Source organism: Somniosus microcephalus, chromosome 21 (assembly GCF_052327205.1).
Source record: "Somniosus microcephalus isolate GS21.2 chromosome 21, FLI_Smic_1.0, whole genome shotgun sequence".
NCBI lineage: Eukaryota > Metazoa > Chordata > Chondrichthyes > Squaliformes > Somniosidae > Somniosus > Somniosus microcephalus.
In genome coordinates this window covers 80158704-80181784 of record NC_141007.1, presented here as the reverse complement: position 1 = coordinate 80181784, position 23081 = coordinate 80158704, and the positions used below count along the sequence as shown (strand labels likewise).

Here is a 23081-nt window from a genome sequence, read left to right as displayed (position 1 = left end):
GCGAAGCTTCCTCTGTGGGCTGGACAGGCTCCAGGGCTGCAGTGTGAATCTCGAGAATGAGGGGCTGACAGTGGAGAATGCTGGGCGCGAGCTCGGGCCCTGAGCTGATGTGAACTGAAATCAGGAGCGGCACTAAACCTGCCTACCCGGTGGTGCCGAACACCCGATGGAGCCCAATTACCCGTCTGGGTTGCCGATGATTCTTTTGTCTGGAATATTTTCAGACGTTTTTCCTCAGCCTGTCTACTGTCCTGTGCTAACCTCTCACCCCACAGTGGGCCGTTATTTGACGACGGATCCTTAGTAACGCCCATGGCAAGTGGGCAGTGTCTCCTGCTGTAGCAGAATGACTGGAGCTGCCAGCTCAGTGGCTGGCAATCTCTGGCACTCACCTGTCTCTCTGTGCAGCGACTCCACTGCTTAATGCCAGCAACCTTCGTCCATGTCGTGTCCAAATGGTAGTAATGTCTGTTCATTCTCCAACAGTGGGAGGACACAACTATGACTGGTACCGACGCACAGACACCCAAGGCAAGGACCAACTGCAAGCTACCCTCTATCGGGGGGAAGGACGGTATGTGACATGAGGCCCAAGAGTCTGACACAGGTCAACACCCGAGATATTAACTTGTCTTTTGTCTTTCAGAGTGTGGCGGACACACTGGCATTCTCCAGCATTGCCTGGTTTTATTCTGGAGATTAGCTGCGATCCAGTGGTAGTTACTTTGTCTGTTCCAATGCTCAGCCGTTCCTGGGGCTGCATTCTCCAGTGCCTGGGAGTTATATTCCCAATTCTCCGTCTCACTGCCCCCCTCACATTGCTCAATCTGAAATCCACCTTCAGACACACTCGAGGGAACACTGGATGTGTGTGAGCTTCAGGGAGCTCCCCAGGCTTCTGCTCTCAGTCCCCACTCAAGTTGGTTTGTGCAGAGTATTCATTTGCTTTGACCCTCGTTGATTCAAATCCATTTTGCATTTAGGCTCATTTAAAAAAAAATGTGTTCCTGGGATGTGGGCGTCGGTGGCAAGGCCAGCATTTATTGCCCAGCCCTAGTAGCCTTGAGAAATAATCAAATTCATGGCATTAAATGTCAGGTGTTCACAGATTTATTTAACATACAATAATTAAACATACACTTAACACTGAGACCAAAAACCCCGTGAGCTTCACCCAGAGAATCCTCGCACTGCGCTCGGTTTTCAGATTGATTGAATTCCAATGTCTGTTTCAACACACACTTTTTAGACCTTTTTTCACCCCTTCTACCTGACAAACCTGTCGCTATAAGGTGCATTTAATAAGTTTCTTTCCTTGTCCTTTATCTATAAGTTTAGTTTTAATGAGTTTTTTTTCCCCACAGACCGGTGCCGCTCCCCAACCTGGTTACACTCCTTAACGTTCCAGATCTATGGTCTTTCTCAGGCAGGTGCTTATCTTCAAGGTCTCCCACCCAATGAATGAACAAAGGAAGCTCTCCTGCTCACGTGGTCACGGGAATGTTTTTTGATCAGATTTATTGTCTAAACTGACCATTGCTTTAAGGTCAATCTTAGTTCAACAGTCGAGTGGTCACTGCACCTATACTGATTTACAATTCTTCACTAACCAGGCAAAAACTAAAAGCCATCGTTTGTACAAAGAGAAATTGCGGTAAAACATTCACCAAGCTCAGGACACGCTGATTAACCCTTTCCTTACAGGCTCCTGCAACACAAACTGCGCTGAATGTAAACGCTCACACTCACTGACACACTTGCTCTAACTATTGGCAGATTACTCACGCTCTTTCTTTCTCTGTTGCAGCGACCAAGTGCAAACTCGTTTATTGCCCGTCCCAGAAAAGCTCTTCCACCAGACTCTGCTCCAGCCGTTTGCCCAGTGCTCATCTCCCCACCGTCCCACGGCCAGGTAAGGACCCGCACATCTACTGGGCACCCACTGGCCGCAGCACCAACTGGCATGCTCGCCCATAGGGTACCTGTCAGGGTGCTCATCCATGGGGTGCCAGTCAGGGTGGCCACTCATAGGGTGCCTGTTAGGGTGCTCGCCCATAGGGTGCCAGTCAGGGTGCTCATCCATGGAGTGCCAGTCAGGGTGGCCACCCATAGGGTGCCTGTTAGGGTGCTCCCCCATAGGGTGCCAGTCAGGGTGGCCACCCATAGGGTGCCTATTAGGGTGCTCGCCCATAGGGTGCCTGTCCCACCACGGCAGCTGGGCCATTTTAAATTCAGTTAATTAAATAAATCTGGAATGAAAAGCTAGAATCAGTAATGGTGTCAATGAAACTATCGGATTGTCGTAAAAACCCATCGGGTTCACTAATGTCCTTCAGGGAAGGAAATCTGCCGTCCTTACCTGGTCTGGCCTGCAGGCGACTCCAGACCCACAGCAATGTGGTTGATTCTTAACTGCCCTCTGAAATGGCCCAGCTACAAAGTATACAGCGGCTCACCACCACCTTCTCAGGGCAACTAGGGACGGGCAATAAATGTTGGCCTTGCCAGCGACGCCCACATCCCGAGAAGGAATTTTAAAAAGGGTGCTCATCCAACAGGTGCTGCTGCTCGCCCATAGGGTGCTCATCCATTGAGTGCTTGACCATAGGGTGCCAGTCAGGGTGCTCGTCCATAGGGTGCCAGTCAGGGTGCTCGTCCATAGGGTGCCAGTCAGGGTACTCGTCCATAGGGTGGTTGACCATAGGGTGCTCGCCCATAGGGTGCCAGTTGGCGTGCTTGCACCTAAGGTGCTTGCCCATGGGGTTCCAGTTGGGGTCCTCTCCCATAGGGTGCTCATCATAGGGTGCTGGTCAGGGCGCTCGATAATCAGGTGCCAGCTGGCTGCTCGATGTTTTCTGGTGGTTCCTCGGGCTGGCACACCAGGTCCTGATGGAGATATCTTCTCCTGGTTCTTTTGTTGGGCTGCGGGGGGAGATGATGTGATTGACGAGAGTCTCTGGGTCTGGTACCTCGCTCGGTGACGCCACTGAGACTGAGGAATCACGGCACAGTAACTACGTACCATGACACGAAGGTGCAGAGGGGGCAATCGCCTTCTAACAGATACAGGAAGTGTTACAGTACAGGAGGGGCAGTACTGAGGGGGGTGTAGCAATGTCGGAGGGGCAGTACTGAGGGAGTGTCGGGGGGAGAAGAGAATATCGGCCGGGCCGCTGCAGCTATCGGACGGGCCGCTGTATTGTTGGGTTCACTCTCCCGGTACCTCCTCCACACTGCCTGGCTCGGCCTGCAATCTCCTACCCAGGAGGGAACTCTGTGACCCTCTGCCCTGCTCAGCGTAAGCCGTGCGCCACTCTGGTCATGTCGTGCGCACGACTTACGCTGAACGAAAAAACTTTCGGTTTTTAGAGGTTTTCGGTTTTCGGAAGTTCGCATAAAGGATAGTCTACCTGTACTGTAATGATAACAGTGCTGTAAATTATATTACAATACAGTGACATATCGCAATCTAATAGAGTACATTAGACTGTAATAATCTGCTGCAATTACAACATCACTATATATAAACCAGTGCCCACACATTACAGAATAATGCCCTATAGTACTGCACGTTACAGTATAGTAAATACATCAAAATACAATGCATTGTTCAATAATACTGATTATACCGTAAATTACAATATAATGCATAATCATCCTATTACAATACGGTCCCATGGCTTATAAGTCTGATACAGTGCTGCACATTACAACACGACTGAGTGCTGCACATTACAATACGATATGGTCGTCCTTGAGAAGGTGGTGGTGAGCCGCCGCCTTGAACCGCTGCAGTCCGTGTGGTGAAGGTACTCCCACAGTGCTGTTAGGGAGGGAGTTCCAGGATTTTGACCCAGCGACGATGAAGGATCGGCGATATACTTCCAAATCAGGATGGTGTGTGATTTGGAGAGGAACTTGGAGATGGTGGTGTACCCGTGCGCCTGCTGCCCTTGTCCTTCTGGGTGGTAGAGGTCGCGGGTTTGGGAGGTGCTGCCGAAGAAGCCTTGGCGAGTTGCTGCAGTGCATCTTGTAGATTGTACACACTGCAGCCACAGTACGCCGGTGGTGGAGGGAGTGAGTGTTTAAGGTGCTGGATGGGGTGCGGATTAATTTCCACATCTCAGATCCAGATGTGTACTGTTCTCCACAGTTGTGGCCCACTGGTCATTCTGTGCGTGTGGTGGTACTGGGGTAATTGCAGCTTGGGCTGAGGCAGGTTTAGCTGGGTCTGAGCTCCAGGGGACCCTTCCTCCTAGCATGTAGCAGCTGCCCATCTGTACAGGACACCCCACGGGTAACCCAGGGGAAATCTAACCCTCTTTCTTGGCCCCTTTCAGGCTCAGCAATGCCGGAGCGAAGCGTGTCCTCGGTGGAGCGTGATTGTCAGTGCTTGACCGACTCATCACTGCCCTGTCCTTGCGTTGGGAGTCAGATGTCACCGGCACAGCCGTCACTCTCGTGTCCATCGGCTGACCAGCCTGTGGAATCTCTGGACCTGCCTACACACTCGGGGATCAGACTGCCAGCACCAGTCAAGCCTGTTAATATTTAAAACTCAACTATGAATATATGTGGAAATGTTTTGTTAAGAATCTATTTGTGTGTATGTGTCTCTTGGATACTGGAATAGAGGAGAGGAGTTAGTGGTGACCTTAAAGTGACCCAGATATATGTGTAATAGAAAATGATCTAAAAATATTTGACACTGCACACACGAGCACAGCGAATGACACTGAAACAGGCCTGAGCCGTACCTGGGGGAGGGGCTGTGTCTCCATGTACCTGCGCTCTAAGTGAAATAGCCTGGTGTGCAAGACCACTCACCAATGGCAGAGTCCCCATCTCTGACACGCCTATCAGTCTGGCTGAGAACAGTGAAGGCCAGAGACAGTCAGGTGCATTTCCCAGGTGCAGCTCCTTAAAACAAGGATGCTTCGTTCCCAGGTGGATTTGTTTTGAGTTGAGTTGCTCTTTCCCCGCTGCCCAGTTCAGTGGGTTCGTGCATCAGCTCCCAGGGCCTCTCTGTTCCAGGCGACAGTCATCCGCTCCCCAGGGACTGCCCGGTGTGAGCGGAGCTGCCTCTGTCCCTGGCCTGTGCTGAGATCGTTAGCAGGACAGGATGGGAGTGAGAGTGGTCGGAGTGGCCGCAATGCTCCTGCCACTGATCACTGTCCAGCGCCTGGTGTGGGCTGAGCTGCCCCGGCACAAGACTCAGTCACAACTCCCCACCTCACACCGCACTAACGGCCAGAGATAACATTGAGAGCAGGAAAACTGAAATCAGAAAATAGTGGAAATGAAGAGTGTGAGAAACAGGAGCCGGTTCTTGGCCTGTGGTGATGGTCTGAGACATTCTGTCCTTTCGAGAATTCCTTTCCAGCATTTTCTGTCTTTATTTTTGAAGAACAGCCTCAGGTGATGTTCCTGACCGAGAGTGACCAACCCGATAGTGACCGAGAGTGACCGAGCGTGACCAACTCCCCCGGTACCAATAGTGACCTAATGTAACATAACCGATAGTGACTGACGGTGATCGACTCCCCCCCGGTACCAATAGTGACCGATAGTAACATAACCGACAGTGACTGACAGACCGATAGTGACCGACTCCCCCCGGTACCGATAGTAACTGACCCCCCAGTACCGATAGGGACCGACACCCCCAGTACCTTACCTAAGGAAGGATATACTTACCATAGAGGGAGTGCAACGAAGGTTCACCAGACTGGTTCCTGGGATGGGGGGATTGTCCTATGAGGAGAGATTGAGTAGACTAGGCCTGAATTCTCCAGAGTTTAGAAGAATGAGAGGTGATCTCATTGAAACATACAAAATTCTTACAGTGCTTGACAGGGTAGATGCAGGGAGGATGTTTCCCCTGGCTGGGGAGTCTAGAACCAGGGGTCACAGTCTCAGAATAAGGGGTCGGCCATTTAGGACTGAGATGAGGAGAAATTTCTTCACTCAGAGGGCGGTGAATCTTTGGAATTCTCTACCCCAGAGGGCTGTGGAGGCTCAGTCGTTGAGTATATTCAAGACAGAGATCGATAGATTTTTGAATATTAAGAGAATCAAGGGATATGGGGATAGTGCAGGAAAGTGGAGATGAGGTAGAAGATCAGCCATGATCTTATTGAATGGTGGAGCAGGCTCGAGGGGACGAATGGCCGACTCCTGCTCCTATTTCTTACGTTCTTATGTACCGATAGTGACCGATTCTCCCAGTACCGATAGTGACCAGTAGTGACCGACTCCCCTGGTACTGATAGTGACCAGTAGTGACCGACTCCCCGGTTTCGATAGTGGCCAGTAGTGACCGGCTCCCCCGGTTCCGATAGTGACCAGTAGTGACCGACTCTCCCGGTACCGATAGTGACCAACTCTCCCGGTACCGATAGTGACCAACTCTCCCGGTACCGATAGTGACCAGTAGTGACCGACTCCCCCGGTATCGATAGTGACCAGTAGTGACTGGTTCCCCCGGTTCCGATAGTGACCAGTAGTGACCGACTCTCCCAGTACCGATAGTGACCAACTCTCCCGGTACCGATAGTGACCAGTAGTGACCGGCTCCCCCGGTTCCGATAGTGACCAGTAGTGACCGGCTCCCCCCCGGTACCGATAGTGACCAGTAGTGACCGGCTCTCCCGGTACCGATAGTGACCGGCTCCCCCCGGTACCGATAGTGATCAGTAGTGACCGGCTCTCTCGATGATATCTTGTAAACAGGTGTCTTCAGTCGTGTTACATTGTCCTCCTGCTTTAATGTCAGAATGATACATCCCATTTGTTGTATGAAATTTCAGCCAAACCACTGATTCTACACTTTATTAACCTGAAAATATTTCTATTGAAAAGAAAATGTGCTTTTGAGCTGAACTGTGGTTTGTGTGAGTTATTTGTGTGGTGTTTAACTGTTTCATGCACCACACTGGGGGAGGGCTGCGCTCCCACGGGTGATTTCCATGAGCACCCAGTGCCTGATGGGACAGCGTGCCCGGGTACAGACCAGGCCTCGCCCGTACCCACAGGTCATGGCAGCTGGGAGCATCGACCTGGAGTGTGGGGGCACCAGCTCAGCTGCCAATCTCAGCCTCTGCTCTCCTTTCCTGCAGACCAATCTTAGCAGCAATGGGATGAGGAAGAAGATGATGGTGAGAAGGAGGAGCAGAAGAAACAAACTGTCCTACTTGTAGATGATGAGGAAGGTGATGTTGAGGATGATGAAGACGAGGGAGAGGAAGTGAAGGTCAAGGCTACCCATAAGTCCCTGGACCAACATCTTCCCCATGTTCCTGTGCCACAAACCCTTTGAACTCGCCCCCTTTTCACTCCCACTCACCTGCCCAGATACAGTCACTCGGGAGGAATTAGATTGTGTCAGTGAGGATGTAGCCCTGGGAAGTCACAGACTGTGGCCCAGCTGGCAGGAGGGCCCCAGGACACAGGCTGCTGTCTCTCAGGGCTTTAGCCCTGGGGAGTCAGAGACCAGCCATCCCACTGATCAGTGGGGACACAGAGACTGAACCCAGTGTCTGGAGTGAACATGCCTGAGTCTGGCCTCTCTCAGGACAGCTGCACATGCCACACATTCGGCCTTCCCAGTCTCAGCATCACCCAGAGGCACGTAGGAGGTGACACCAGGCTGCCCAGAAACAAGCTAGAGAGATGCAGCCAGAACACGTCCCTCCCAGGGGCTCGCTCGCCTGAGAAAAGGACCACCTCCATTCCATGTGTTTTTTGTACCAGAGGAGCAGTCAATCCCCCACAGACTGGCCCATGGCTGCCCCTTGGAGAAATCAGTCGAACCTGATAAAGAAGGGCACATTTCAACAGCCCGGAGAATCACGGTGTGAAGAAAGAGGAGCTGATTTATTCATAGAAACATAGAAGATAGGAGTAGGCCATTCGGCCCCTCGAGCCTGCTCCGCCATTCAATGAGAGCATAGCTGATCATCCAAATTCACTCAGGTGATTCCTGGTTTGGTCATATCAGGGCAAAGGGGGCTGACATGTCGTCATGTGAGTGGATTGAGGGAATGTCCCTTTATTTAAAGGTGATGACAAAGTCCAACACCGCCTTCAGTGTGCCAGTGCAGCCTTCGGTCACCTGAGGAAGAGAGTGTTTGAAGATCAGGACCTCAAACCCAGCACCAAGCTCATGGTGTACAGAGCAGCAGTGATACCCGCCCTGCTGTATGCCTCAGAGACATGGACCATGTACAGCAGGCACCTCAAAGCACTGGAGAGGTACCACCAATGTTGCCTCCACAAAATCCTGCAAATCCATTGGCAGGATAGGAACACCAACGTCAGTGTTCTCACTCAGGCCAACATCCCCAGCATCGAAGCTTTGACCACGCTCGATCAGCTCCGATGGACGGGTCACATCGTCCGCATGCCCGATACGAGACTCCCAAAACAAGCGCTCTACTCGGAGCTCTGACACGGCAAGAGAGCCCCAGGTGAGCAGAGGAAATGCTTCAAGGACACCCTCAAAGCCTCCTTGAAAAAGTGCAACATCCCCACTGACACCTGGGAATCCCTGGCCCAAGACCGCACAAAGTGGAGGAGAAGCATCCGGGAAGGCGCCGAACACCTCAAGTCTCTTCGCCAGGAGCAAGCGGAAGCCAAGTGCAAACAGTGGAAGGAGCGCACATCAACCCGAGCACCCCACCCACCCGTCCCTCAACCACCGTCTGCCCCACCTGTGACAGAGACTGTAGGTCCCGCATTGGACTCATCAGTCACCTGCGAGCTCATTTTTTACGTGGAAGCAAGTCATCCCCGGTTCCGAGGGACTGCCTAAGAAGAAGGAGGTCAGGCTCTGGTGTCAAAGGTCAACTGGGTTAAAGAGCAGAGTTGAGTGGTGAGATGTGTGCGACGCTCCTTTGTTGCAGTCACTGAGTGCAGGCCAGGGTGATGCCCCCTCCATGTCCTACTGCCTGCCCATGTTTATACCAGCCTTGTTTGGATTGCAAAGTTGTGCAGGTCATAGCACAAACCAAGTACGCAGGGCACATTCTTACACACATAGAGTCACAGAATCTTACAGCACAGAAGGAGGCCATTCAGCCCATCATGCCTGAGCCGGCTCTTTGGTAGAGCTGTCCAATTAGTCCCACTCTCCCCTGCTCTTTCCCCATTGCCCTGTAAATCTTTTCCCCTCAAGTATTTCTCCAATTCCCTTTTGAAAGTTACTATTGAATCTGCTTCCACCGCCCTTTCAGGCAGCGCATTCCAGATCACAACAACTCGCTGCGTGAAACAATGTTTCCTGTTGTCAACATTAAATGACAATCGGACGGCAGCTGTTGCTGATGATTCTGATATTCCCAATTACACCTCCTCTACACGAGGGTGACCAGACCTCCCTGGATGAGGTACTGTATCCCCGGGCAAACAATGTCCCTGGAAGAATCCTCTGTTCACGAAACTCGTCCCCGAATATCCGAGCTGCCATTTTATTTGAATATAAGCTCCATTCATCCTCATTGCAGCTTGTGTAAATCCACCCCCACACTCTGGGATGGACCAATCAACAGGGCCCACTGCTGATTGACAGATTCTCTGCCCAATGGCAGCGACGGACCAATGAAAGGGCGGATCACCGTTTGTTGTCTGCTGAATTGCTTTGACCGGATTGGCTTCAGTTTGGACCAATGAAAGGACAGAGTGTTAACCAATGGGGCGGCTGTGTTTGCGCGGGAGCTGTGATGTCTGTGTGAGCCTGAGGACTGGGAACACTGAGGGTGTGTTAATGGGCGGAGTGGAAGGGGTTTTAGTGTCTGCCTCTGTAACTCGGCAGACAGTGCTCGGTACCTCAGTCTCACTCAGTCCTGTGAGAGCAATGCCAGTCTGAGGCTAAACATGGCTGTGTGCGTCTGTGTATACAGAAGGGTCTGTCTTTATGCCTGAGGATAGCGGAACTGCTGCACAACATTCCATTACAATACTGTGATTATCTCTCTGCCGAGGTGTGATAAATGGCAGTTAGAAAGATTACCTGTAAACATCTGACATTATTCTCTGACTATATAAGCTGTGTCTTTATGCATCTCTCCACTTCACCTGACGAAGGAGCAGCGCTCCGAAAGCTTGTGACTTCAAATAAAACTGTTGGACTATAACCTGGTGTTGTGTGACTTCTTACATTTGTCCTCCCCAGTCCAACTCCGGCATCTCCACACCATAGCCATAGGCAAGCAGCATTGTAACCCCTGCCCTCAACCGTCTCTGTGCCAGGGCCAACCCCCTCTTCCCCAGTCTGTTTGTGACAGGAGGGCCCCTTTCCCTCACTGTGCCAGGGTGACCCACTTCCAGTCTTGTCTGTCTAGTTTTAGGGGTGGCCGTCTGGTGATTTTGACTGAATTACTGTTTACGATACAAACTGTATAAAATAATTTTGTTTGTAGTTTTATAATGGGCCACTAGGTGGCGAACATCATTTCTGTTAATTCTCATTAAAATTATAAAACTCGTTATATCCACAATATTGTTGACTGGTGATGGTTGATGGAGGTTAATCTCTACGCGTATCACACTAGCAGAAGCAATAAAGTCATCCTGAAATGGGGAGATAGCACAGTAATCATTAATAAATCTGAAAAATAAATGTTTTGGGCAGTGAGATTTTCTGAATAGGCCGTATAAACAGCAGGTAGGAAAAACTGACGTTCCTGAAGAGTGTTACTGTATTATTTATAAACGGTGTCTGAATGCGGTTCAATAATGTGACGTCACATCCGCGGCAATTATATGCACATTTGTTTTGCATTTGCAGTGTATATGCGCAACTGTTAAATACAGGCTGCTAAAAATTTCTGCCTCGCTACACTGCACAACCTACATCTTCCGTCCGGCCTACTTTGCTGTGCTCCCACCCTGTGCGTCCCCGGATTCAGTTTAGAAAATATGGTCACCTTACTCTAGACCCATCTTTTGTTTCTTTTCTTGTCTCATTACCATCCCCTTTTGCCTTGCACCATCATCCCTTTTGTCATTTAATCTCTCCCGCCTTCCACCCTATCACAGACCGTCCCTTTTGTTCTTTCCTTCCCTCCCCCCTCTCCCTGCCCCCACACCTGCTTAAAACCTGTTACATCTCCAACTGTTTCCAATTCTGACCAAGGGTCCTCGACCTGAAACATTAACTCTCTTTCTCTCTCCACAGAGGCTGCCTGACCTGCTGAGTGTTTCCAGCATTTTCTGTTTTTATCCCTCATCCCTGGTACCATTCTAGTAAATCTCCTCTGCACCCTCTCCAAAGCCTTCACATCCTTCCTAAAGTGTGGTGCCCAGAATTAGCCACAATATTCCAGCTGAGGCCAAACCAGTGATTTATAAAAGTTTAGGTTAACTGCCTTGCTTTTGTACTCTATTCCTCTAGTAATAAAGCCAAGGATCCCGTCTGCTTTTTAACAGCCTTCTCAACTTGTCCCGTTACCTTCAATGATTTGTGTCCGTTCACCCCCGGGTCTCTCTGTTCCTGCTCCCCCGTTAAATTGTCCCCTTTAGTTTATATTGTCTCTCCTCATTCTTCCGACCAGAATGTATCACTTCACACTTCTGTGTTAAATTGCATCTGCCGCATGTCTGCCCATTTCACCAGTCTGGCTGTGTCCTCCTGAAGTCTGTTACTATCCTCCTCACTGTTTACTACATTTCTGAGTTTTTTGTCATCTGCAAACTTTGAAATTATGCCCCGTGTACCCAAGTCTAGGTCATTAATATATATCAAAAAGAGCAGTGGTCCTAATACTGACCCCTGGGGAACACCACTGTACACTTCCCTCCAGTCTGAAAATCAACCGTTCACCACTACTCTCTGCTTTCTGTCCCTTAGCCAGTTTTGTATCCATTATGGCACTGTTCCTTTAATAACATGTCTATTATGTGGTACTTTGTCAGATGCCTTTAGAAAGTCCACATACACAACAACCCTCATCAACCCTCATCAACCCTCTCCGTTACTTACATAGGATTACATAGGATATACAGCACAGAAACAGGCCATTCGGCTCAACCAGTCCATGCCGGTATTTATGCTCCACTCGAGCCTCCTCCCGTCTTTCCTCATCTAAATCTATCAGCCTAACCCTCTATTCCCTTCTCCCTCATATGCTTATCTAACCTCCCCTTAAATGCATCTATACTATTTGCCTCAACCACTCTCTGTGGTAGCAAGTTCCACATTCTCACCACTCTCTGGGTAAAGAAGTTTCTTCTGAATTCCCTATTGGATTTCTTGGTGACTATCTTATATTAATGGCCTCTAGTTTTGCTCTTCCCCACAAGTGGAAACACTCTCTCTGTATCCACTCTATCAAAACCTTTCATAAATATAAAGACCTCGATTAGGTCACTGCTCAGCCTTTTTTTTTTCAGGAGACAAAGAGCCCCGGCCTGTTCATCCTTTCCTGATGGGTATACCCTCGCATTTCTGGTATCATCCTCGTAAATCTTCTCTGCACCCTCTCCAGTGCCTCTATATCCTTTTTATAATATGGCGACCAGAACTGTACGCAGTACTCCAAGTGTGGTCTAACCAAGATTCAATACAGGTTTAGCATAACTTCCCTACTTTTCAATTCTATTCCTCTAGAAATAAACCCCAGTGCTTGGTTTGCTTTTTTTATGGCCTTGTTAACCTGTGTTGCAACTTTTAGTGATGTGCATTTGTACTCCGAGATCCCTTTGTTCCTCTACCCCACCTAGACTCACCAAGTGATAAGTGACCTCCCTATTCTTCCTACCAAAATGTAATACCTCACATTTATCTGTGTTGAACTTCATTTGCCAATTATATGCCCATTCTGCAAGTTTATTAATGTCCTCCTGTAACTTGTTGCAGTCCTCCTCAGTATTGAGTATCCCCCCAATTTGGTGTCATCCGCAAATTTAGAAATTGTGTTTTTGATTCCCAAGTCTAAATGGTTAATGTAAATTGTGAACAGCAGTGGTCCCAGCACTGATCCTTGTGGAACACCACTACCCACCTTCTGCCACTGTGAATAGCTACCCTTTACTCCCACTCTCTGCTTTCTGTCCTGAAGCCAGCCAGCAATCCATTCTGCTACTTGTCCCCTGACTCCGCATTCTCTGACCTTGTTCATCAGTCTATTATGGGATACCTTATCGAAAGCCTTTTGAAAATCCAGATAAATTACATCTATTGCATTACCATTGTCCACTCTCACTGTTACCTCTTCAAAAAATTCAATGAGGTTGGTCAAGCAAGACTTTCCCTTTTGAAATCCATGCTGACTATTCATTGTTATATTTTTGGTTTCTAGATGTTCTTCTATTTTCTCCTTTAGTAGGGATTCCATTATTTTTCCTACCACCGGTTTTAAGCTGGTCTATAATTCCCTGGACATGTTCTATCCCCCTTCTTAAATATAGGTATTACGTTAGCTATCCGCCAATCCTCTGGCACTACACCTTTTTCTAACAAAGAACTCGATCAAGTTAGTCAAACACAGCTCCTTAGTAAGGTCCTAATATGACCTGTGCTGAAGCCCTGCCGGTGGTTGGGAGGGGTCAGAGTCTCCTGGTGTCTCACAATCCCACAGGCTGAATGTCAGAAAAAAAGTTTCTTCCCCATGTTTGACCTGAAGCCGTGAGACTTCATGGGGCCCAGAGTCAATGTTGAGGACTCCTCAGCAATGCTCCATCTTATTTTTTTTGTGCGTGGTCCCTTTAAGTGGCTGCGCAGCCCATTTAAATTTCCGCGCATGCGCGGTTCCTCTCATATAAAAGCCGGTGAGCGGTCTGCGCGGGTGCGCCAAACGTTCCCAGGGCTACTCCCTCCCGACTGTATACCACTGTCCCCACCTCTGTGGGTCTGTCCTGCCGGAGGGACGGGACGGGACGGGACATATTAAGCAAAGTGTCCTGGACAATATTTATCCCTCAACCAACATCACTAAAACAGATTACTTGGTTAATTATCTCATTGCTGCCTGTGGGGCCTCGCTCTCTCTGTCCCTGCCTGAGATTCTGCTTCAATAAGTCCTTCATTGGCTGGGAGCGCTTTGGGACGTCCTGAGGTTATTGAAGGTGGTGCATTGCATTGCTGGTACATTGTTAATGCTGCATTGCTGCTGCATTGCCGGTGGATCCTGCGAGTCCGGAGACAGCGGTTACCCGGCACTGACACCGGGAAACTCGCCTGTTTCTGGAGCCACCGATCGGGAGCCGGAGCCGGAGCCGGAGCGGGCCGAGTTACCGACACCGTCTGGTCTCCGGGACTTGGCCGCTGGGGCCGATGAGAGAGTGGGGAGCCGGGATGGCGGAGCGGTGAAGGCGGCTCCTGCTCCTGCTCGCGGGGCCCGGCCGGTTATGGGCGCGTTAAGCAGCCGGCAGGACGCGGGGGTGGAGGAGCTGGACATCCCCCCGGGGTCGGTCTATCGCTACCCCCCCAAATCCGGTAAGTGGCTCCCCGGGGGTTGGCGCCGGGCCCGGCACAGATTTATGAATGGAGCGGATCAGTTACACTGTAACCGGGGGAACCCCGACCCATCCTAACCCCTGACCTGGACCCGGGTGTGTTTCCCCCTGACCCCGGGTGTGTTGCCCCCCTGACCCCGGGTGTGTTGCCCCCCTGACCCCGGGTGTGTTGCCCCCCTGACCCCGGGTGTGTTGCCCCCCTGACCCCGGGTGTGTTGCCCCCCCAGCCCGGGTGTGTTGCCCACCTGAGCCCGGGTGTGTTGCCCCCCTGAGCCCGGGTGTGTTGCCCCCCTGACCCCGGATGTGTTGCCCCCCTGACCCCGGGTGTGTTGCCCCCCTGACCCCGGGTGTGTTGCCCCCCCCAGCCCGGGTGTGTTGCCCCCCTGAGCCCGGGTGTGATGCCCCCCTGACCCCGGGTGTGATGCCCCCCTGAGCCCGGGTGTATTGCCCCCCTGACCCCGGGTGTGTTGCCCCCCTGACCCCGGGTGTGTTGCCCCCCCAGCCCGGGTGTGTTGCCCCCCTGAGCCCGGGTGTGATGCCCCCCTGAGCCCGGGTGTATTGCCCCCCTGAGCCCGGGTGTGTTGCCCCCTGACCCCGGGTGTGTTGCCCCCCTGACCCCGGGTGTGTTGCCCCCCCTGAGCCCGGGTGTGTTGCCCCCCCTGAGCCCGGGTGTGTTGCCCCCCTGAGCCCGGGTGTGTTGCCCCCTGAGCCCGGGTGTGATGCCCCCCTGACCCCGGGTGTGTTGCCCCCTGATCTGGGGTGTGTTGCCCCCTGACCCCGGGCGTGTTGCCCCCTGACCCCGGGTGTGATGCCCCCCCTGATCCGGGGTGTGTTGCCCCCTGAGCCCGGGTGTGTTGCCCCCCTGAGCCCGGGTGTGTTGCCCCCTGAGCCCGGGTGTGTTGCCCCCCTGAGTCCGGGTGTGTTGCCCCCTGACCCCGGGTGTGATGCCCCCCTAAGCCCGGGTGTGTTGCCCCCCTGACCCCGGGTGTGTTGCCCCCTGACCCCGGGTGTGTTGCCCCCTGACCCTGGGTGTGATGCCCCCCTGATCCGGGGTGTGCTGCCCCCCTGAGCCCGGGTGTTTTGCCCCCTGACCCCGGGTGTGATGCCCCCCGATCCGGGGTGTGTTGCCCCCCCTGAGCCCGGGTGTGTTGCCCCCTGACCCCGGGTGTGATGCCCCCCTGATCCGGGGTGTGCTGCCCCCCTGAGCCCGGGTGTGTTGCCCCCCTGAGCCCGGGTGTGATGCCCCCCTGATCCGGGGTGTGCTGCCCCCCTGATCCGGGGTGTGCTGCCCCCCTGAGCCCGGGTGTGTTGCCCCCCTGAGCCCGGGTGTGATGCCCCCCTGAGCCCGGGTGTGATGCCCCCCTGAGCCCGGGTGTGATGCCCCCCTGAGCCCGGGTGTGTTGCCCCCTGACCCCGGGTGTGTTGCCCCCTGACCCCGGGTGTGTTGCCCCCTGACCCCGGGTGTGATGCCCCCCTGATCCGGGGTGTGCTGCCCCCCTGAGCCCGGGTGTGTTGCCCCCTGACCCCGGGTGTGATGCCCCCCGATCCGGGGTGTGTTGCCCCCCCTGAGCCCGGGTGTGTTGCCCCCTGACCCCGGGTGTGATGCCCCCCTGATCCGGGGTGTGCTGCCCCCCTGAGCCCGGGTGTGTTGCCCCCCTGAGCCCGGGTGTGTTGCCCCCCTGAGCCCGGGTGTGTTGCCCCATGACCCCGGGTGTGATGCCCCCCTGATCCGGGGTGTGCTGCCCCCCTGAGCCCGGGTGTGTTGCCCCCCTGAGCCCGGGTGTGTTGCCCCCCTGAGCCCGGGTGTGATGCCCCCCTGAGCCCGGGTGTGATGCCCCCCTGAGCCCGGGTGTGATGCCCCCTAATCCCGGGTGTGTTGCCCCCTGACCCCGGGTGTGTTGCCCCCTGACCCCGGGTGTGTTGCCCCCCCCCGAGCCCGGGTGTGTTGCCCCCTGACCCCGGGTGTGTTGCCCCCTGACCCCGGGTGTGTTGCCCCCCTGACCCCGGGTGTGTTGCCCCCCTGACCCCGGGTGTGTTGCCCCCCTGACCCCGGGTGTGTTGCCCCCCTGACCCCGGGTGTGTTGCCCCCCTGAGCCCGGGTGTGTTGCCCCCTGACCTTGGGTGTGTTCTCTGCCTTTTTCAGGAAGTTACTTTGCCAGTCATTTCATCATGGGAGGAGAAACATTCGACTCAACTCATCCTGAAGGCTACTTGTTCGGAGAAAACAGTGATCTGAACTTCCTGGGGATCCGTCCAGTCGCTGTACGTACTCTCACTGTTCCTCAATCACCGTCTTTCGTTGTGTTTTGGCGCTGAATGATTTAGCAGTTCAATGGGAGTGCAGACGAGAACAAGTGTTTCAGTCACGGGTGATCCAAGTATAACAATAAAGGCCAGCCTGACTGGTTTGAGTCCGGTGCTGGTCAGTCCCATGAGCGATCCTGTGTCTTACGTTCAGCAGTGTGCCTGAACTGTCCAATATCTAATCTCATCAAAAGAAGGAACTTGCCCATATCGCACCTCTCACGACCTCCCAAAGCACCTCACAGCCAGTGTACTCGCTGCTGTAATGTAGATTTGTGCGGCTTAACAACAGAACTCCTCACCTTCCAAAGGGCATCTCCTATCTTTCACACCAGCCCGCACATAAGAAATAGGAGCAGGATTCGGCCCGTCGAGCCTGCTCCGCCATTCAATAAGATCATGGCTGATCTTCGACCGCAACTCCACTTTCCTGCAGTATCCCCATATCCCTTTGATACCCTTAATATCTAAAAATCTATCGATCTCTGTCTTGAATATACTCAACGACTGAGCCTCAACAGCCCTCTGGGGTAGAGAATTCCAAAGATTCACCGCCCTCTGAGTGAAGAAATTTCTCCTCATCTCAGTCCTAAATGGCCGACCCCTTATCCTGAGACTGTGACCCCTGGTTCTAGACTCTCCAGCCAGGGACTCTCCTCCCTGCATCTACCCTGTCAAGCCCTGTAAGAATTTTGTATGTTTCAATGAGATCACCTCTCATTCTTCTAAACTCTAGAGAATACAGGCCTAGTCTACTCAATCTCTCCTCATAGGACAATCTCCCCATCCCAGGAACCAGTCTGGTGAACCTTCGTTGCACTCCCTCTATGGCAAGTCTATCCTTCCTTAGGTAAGGAGACCAAAACTGTACACAATACTCCAGGTGTGGTCTCACCAGGGCCCTATATAATCGCACCTGGCCACACCTGCCCAAACACACCCGCACCTGGCCACACCTGCCCAAATACACCCACACCTGCCCAAACACACCCGCACCTGGCCACACCTGCCCAAATACACCCACACCTGCCCAAACACACCCGCACCTGGCCACACCTGCCCAAACACACCTGCACCTGGCCACACCTGGCCAAACACCCCCACACCTGCCCAAACACACCCGCACCTGGCCACACCTGTCCAAACACACCCGCACCTGGCCACACCTGTCCAAACACAACCATACCTGGCCACACCTGTCCAAACACACCCGCACCTGGCCACACCTGTCCAAACACACCCGCACCTGGCCACACCTGTCCAAACACACCCGCACCTGACCACACCTGTCCAAACACACCTGCACCTGGCCACACCTGGCCAAACACCCCCACACCTGCCCAAACACACCCGCACCTGGCCACACCTGTCCAAACACACCCGCACCTGGCCACACCTGTCCAAACACAACCATACCTGGCCACACCTGTCCAAACACACCCGCACCTGGCCACACCTGTCCAAACACACCCGCACCTGGCCACACCTGTCCAAACACACCCGCACCTGGCCACACCTGTCCAAACACACCTGCACCTGGCCAAACACCCCCACACCTGCCCAAACACACCCGCACCTGGCCACACCTGTCCAAACACACCCGCACCTGGCCACACCTGTCCAAACACAACCATACCTGGCCACACCTGTCCAAACACACGTGCACCTGGTCACACCTGTTCAAACACACCCGCACCTGGCCACACCTGTCCAAACACACCCGCACCTGGCCACATCTGTCCAAACACACCCGCACCTGGCCACACCTGTCCAAACACACCCGCACCTGGCCACACCTGTCCAAACACACCCGCACCTGGCCACACCTGTCCAAACACACCCGCACCTGGCCACACCTGTCCAAACACACCCGCACCTGGCCACACCTGTCCAAACACACCCGCACCTGGCCACACCTGTCCAAACACACCCGCACCTGGCCACACCTGTCCAAACACACCCACACCTGGCCACACCTGTCCAAACACACGCGCACCTGGTCACACCTGCCCAAAAACACCCGCACCTGGCCATACCTGTCCAAACACACCCGCACCTGGCCACACCTGTCCAAACACACCCGCACCTGGCCACACCTGTCCAAACACACCCGCACCTGGCCACACCTGTCCAAACACACCCGCACCTGGCCACACCTGTCCAAACACACACGCGCACCTGGTCACACCTGCCCAAAAACACCCGCACCTGGCCACACCTGTCCAAACACACCCGCACCTGGCCACACCTGTCCAAACACACCCACACCTGGCCACATGTACCTCACTGCATGAGTCTCGCCTTTTGGTAGTCGGTCTGAAATGCTTTAGTGAGCTGAGGCAGACACACAGAGAGACTTCAAACAAAACTCAGTCACTTCGCTAAATTTCAAACGCCTTTGTGAATAATACAACAACAAACCTGCTGACCACAGGTAGTGGGTGGGTTATTACTCCGCCCTCTTCCCTGTTGAGTGAGTCACCGGTTGGCCTGTCAATCTCGGCCGCTGCCTTCCATCCCCTCGGCCAATCACAAGGCCGATTCCCAGGACTCTCCCCCTGCTGGGCTCAATGAGTCGATTATCTGAAGGACAGTCGGAGCGAATGTTAGTGGGAAGCCTGAGGTGAGGTTACAAATGATATATTGTCCTCGGGAATCAACAATCATACAGCACAGAAGGAGGCCATTCGGCCCATCATGCCTGTGCCAGCTCTTTGAACAAGCCGCCCAATTAGTCCCACTCCCCGGCTCTTTCCCCAGAGCCCAGCAAATTTTTCCTTTTCAAGTATTTATCCAAATCGCTTTTAAAAGCTACTATTGAATCTGCTTCCACCACTCTGAGCCGGTGAGTCTGAGCCAGTGTGTCTGCGCCGGTGACTCTGCGCCAGTGTGTCTGCGCCGGTGACTCTGCGCCAGTGTGTCTGCGCCGGTGACTCTGAGCCGGTGAGTCTGAGCCGGTGTGTCTGAGCCGGTGAGTCTGCGCCGGTGACTCTGAGCCAGTGAGTCTGAGCCGGTGAGTCTGAGCCGGTGACTGCGCCAGTGAGTCTGAGCCAGTGACTCTGAGCCAGTGAGTCTGAGCCGGTGAGTCTGAGCCAGTGAGTCTGAGCCGGTGTGTCTGAGCCGGTGAGTCTGAGCCGGTGACTCTGCGCCAGTGACTCTGAGCCGGTGACTCTGAGCCGGTGAGTCTGAGCCGGTGAGTCTGAGCCAGTGAGTCTGAGCCGGTGTGTCTGAGCCGGTGAGTCTGCGCCGGTGACTCTGAGCCGGTGAGTCTGAGCTGGTGTGTCTGAGCCGGTGAGTCTGAGCCGGTGTGTCTGAGCCGGTGAGTCTGCGCCGGTGACTCTGAGCCAGTGAGTCTGAGCCAGTGTGTCTGAGCCAGTGACTCTGAGCCGGTGACTCTGAGCCAGTGACTCTGAGCCGGTGTCTGCGCCGGTGAGTCTGAGCCGGTGACTCTGAGCCGGTGACTCTGCGCCGGTGAGTCTGAGCCGGTGAGTCTGAGCCGGTGACTCTGCGCCGGTGAGTCTGAGCCGGTGACTCTGCGCCGGTGAGTCTGAGCCGGTGACTCTGAGCCGGTGACTCTGCGCCGGTGACTCTGCGCCGGTGAGTCTGAGCCGGTGAGTCTGAGCCGGTGACTCTGCGCCGGTGAGTCTGAGCCGGTGAGTCTGCGCCAGTGTGTCAGCGCCAGTGAGTCTGAGCCAGTGTGTCAGCGCCAGTGACTCTGCGCCAGTGACTCTGAGCCGGTGACTCTGCGCCAGTGAGTCTGAGCTGGTGTCTGCCAGTGTGTTCTAAGTAACCTGTGCAGTGTGAGAAGATTACTGACGCTGGTCGATCTTTTCCAGTTCTGGTCCCAGCAGTAAGGTGATATTCTCGGTGTTTCTGTGTGGTTGTGAGGTGCTCCCTCATGCCAGACCGTGTTTTGGTGCCATTGTACCTCTGCCCAAAAGCTGCCACTCACTCTCTCTTCATCCCATAAATAAACCTCCAGGCCTGTGTGACAGATCAGCAACGACCGTCTCTAATCCTGTATTTACTGAGGGTTATCGGCTGCTGGTAAATGATTGAATGTTTCATGTCTATCAGGTGAGACGGCTCATTTTCTGCTCCCTCCGTTTAATGTCGGGCCTTATCATGTTTATTAAAAGGTGATTTTTAAGTTACTGAAAATTATAAAATGTCAATTCTTGTTACTTGCCAGTTCAGCACAGCCAGTGAGAGGTCACTGAAAGTCACCGAGATAATTGGGCACAATGAGGGAGTGGGAGTGAGTGAGGGAGGGGGTGAGGGAGGGAGAGTGGGGGTGAAGGAGGGAGGGGGTGAAGGAGGGGGTGAGTGAGGGAGAGTGGGGGTGAAGGAGGGGGTGAGTGAGTGAGAGTGGGGGTGAAGGAGGGGGTGAGTGAGTGAGAGTGGGTGAGTGAGGGAGGGAGTGAGGGAGGGTGGGAGTGAGGGAGGGGGTGAGAGTGAGGGGGTGAGTGAGGGAGGGAGAGTGAGGGAGGGAGTGAGTGAGGGAGGGGGTGAAGGAGGGAGAGTGAGGGAGGGGGTGAAGGAGGGGGAGAAGGAGGGGGAGTGAGGGAGGGAGTGAGGGAGGGGGTGAAGGAGGGGGTGAGTGAGGGAGAGTGGGGGTGAAGGAGGGAGTGAGTGAGGGAGAGTGGGTGAGTGAGGGAGGGGGTGAAGGAGGGGGTGAGGGAGGGAGTGAGTGAGGGAGGGAGTGAGGGAGAGTGGGGGTGAAGGAGGGAGTGAGTGAGGGAGGGAGTGAGGGAGAGTGGGGGTGAAGGAGGGAGTGAGTGAGGGAGGGAGTGAGGGAGAGTGGGGGTGAAGGAGGGAGTGAGTGAGGGAGAGTGGGGGTGAAGGAGGGAGTGAGTGAGGGAGAGTGGGGGTGAAGGAGGGAGTGAGTGAGGGAGAATGGGGGTGAAGGAGGGAGTGAGTGAGGGAGAGTGGGGGTGAAGGAGGGAGTGAGTGAGGGAGAGTGGGGGTGAAGGAGGGAGTGAGTGAGGGAGAGTGGGGGTGAAGGAGGGAGTGAGTGAGGGAGAGTGGGGGTGAAGGAGGGAGTGAGTGAGGGAGAGTGGGGGTGAAGGAGGGAGTGAGTGAGGGAGAGTGGGGGTGAAGGAGGGAGTGAGTGAGGGAGAGTGGGGGAGAAGGAGGGAGTGAGTGAGGGAGTGAGTGAGGGAGAGTGGGGGAGAAGGAGGGGGAGTGAGGGAGGGAGTGAGGGAGAGTGGGGGTGAAGGAGGGAGTGAGTGAGGGAGAGTGGGCGGGCCGGGCCGGGCTGAGTGGGACGGGAAGCTGCCACAATGCTCTGCGGGCAGCCCGAGTGCTGTCGATGGGCTCTCCACAGGCCACAGGACATGACCCAGTTATCCTGCTGACAAAGCTGAGCCGAGATCCCAGCAGATGGCGTTTCACTGATTCCTGTCAGGCCCGGGTATTAGAGCTAAAGATAGCAAATCTACCCAGCGGTGAGAGTGAGCCGGCAACAACTGGCTCTGTCCCCGGCCTGTGCTGAGTGAGCTGATCTCACCCGGTGAGGGACTGAGCCCCACACACAGCAGGAAAGGCCCAGGCTCCGTTCCCAGCCTGTGCTGGGTGAGCTGACCTCACCCGGTGAGGGACTGAGCCCCACACACAGCAGGAAAGGCCCAGGCTCCGTCCCCGGCCTGTGCTGGGTGAGCTGACCTTACCCAGTAGGGTTGCAATAATCAAGGCTCAGAGCTCCCGGTGAGGAAGGGCAAAGATCTCCAAGTTCCTAACCACTGGAAACAGCTTGTCAATGTCCAGGATTCTGCTGTGATGCCCCCATAGTCAAATATCCAGCCAACACTCCGTGTCCATCCAAGAATGGCCAGAGGTGCCCACAGCTGTGGAGGTCTCACCCAGTGAGTTACATTGCATTGAGGAGTGTGTAGCTCGGTTTTATATTCATTCTCGGGATGTGGGCATCGCTGCGAAGGCTGGCTATTATTGCCCATCCCTAGTTACCCTGAGATGGTGGGGGTGGGTCTCCTTGAACCACTAGTTCTTTGTAGTGGGTTTGCTACGACTGAGTGGCCATTTCAGAGGGCAGTTAAGAGTCAACCACATTACTGTGGGTCTGGAGTCACATACCGGCCAGACCGGGTAAGGACGGCAGATTTCCTTCCCTAAAGGACATCAGTGAACCAGATGGGTTTTTACAACAATCATGGTCACCATTACTGATACTAGATTTTTATTTCCAGATTTTTCTAAACTGAATTCAAATTCTCAAACTGCCCCATGGCGAGATTTTGAATCATAGAATGATACAGGAGGAGGCCATTCGGCCCATCATGCCGGTACCTCTTTGAACGAGCTCT

At 53.9% G+C, this 23081-nt stretch overlaps 2 protein-coding genes across 8 annotated transcripts in view; both read left to right on the top strand.

The window, feature by feature from the left end:
* The window catches only part of LOC147103009 (uncharacterized), a 205586-nt gene extending 195453 nt beyond the window's left edge, over positions 1 to 10133 (top strand). For 2 of the 3 annotated variants that reach the window (XM_085964036.1, XM_085964034.1), the window contains 4 exons: positions 487 to 574; positions 1808 to 1912; positions 4341 to 4543; positions 7119 to 10133. In XM_085964036.1, the coding sequence (XP_085820162.1) occupies positions 487 to 574; positions 1808 to 1912; positions 4341 to 4543; positions 7119 to 7199 (477 nt within the window). In that variant the 3' untranslated portion in view covers positions 7200 to 10133. Of the gene's footprint in view, positions 1 to 486; positions 575 to 1807; positions 1913 to 4340 lie in introns of all 3 variants that reach the window. The other variant, XM_085964035.1, reaches the window with a different exon arrangement.
* A 3929-nt stretch (positions 10134 to 14062) lies between these two features.
* The window catches only part of rnf157 (ring finger protein 157), a 38917-nt gene continuing 29898 nt past the window's right edge, over positions 14063 to 23081 (top strand). For 2 of the 5 annotated variants that reach the window (XM_085964031.1, XM_085964029.1), the window contains exons 1-2: positions 14063 to 14434; positions 16598 to 16716. In XM_085964031.1, coding sequence (XP_085820157.1) covers positions 14095 to 14434; positions 16598 to 16716 — 459 coding nt within the window. In that variant the 5' untranslated portion in view covers positions 14063 to 14094. Of the gene's footprint in view, positions 14435 to 16597; positions 16717 to 20740; positions 20836 to 23081 lie in introns of those variants that run through there. The other 3 variants (XM_085964030.1, XM_085964028.1, XM_085964032.1) reach the window with 2 other exon arrangements.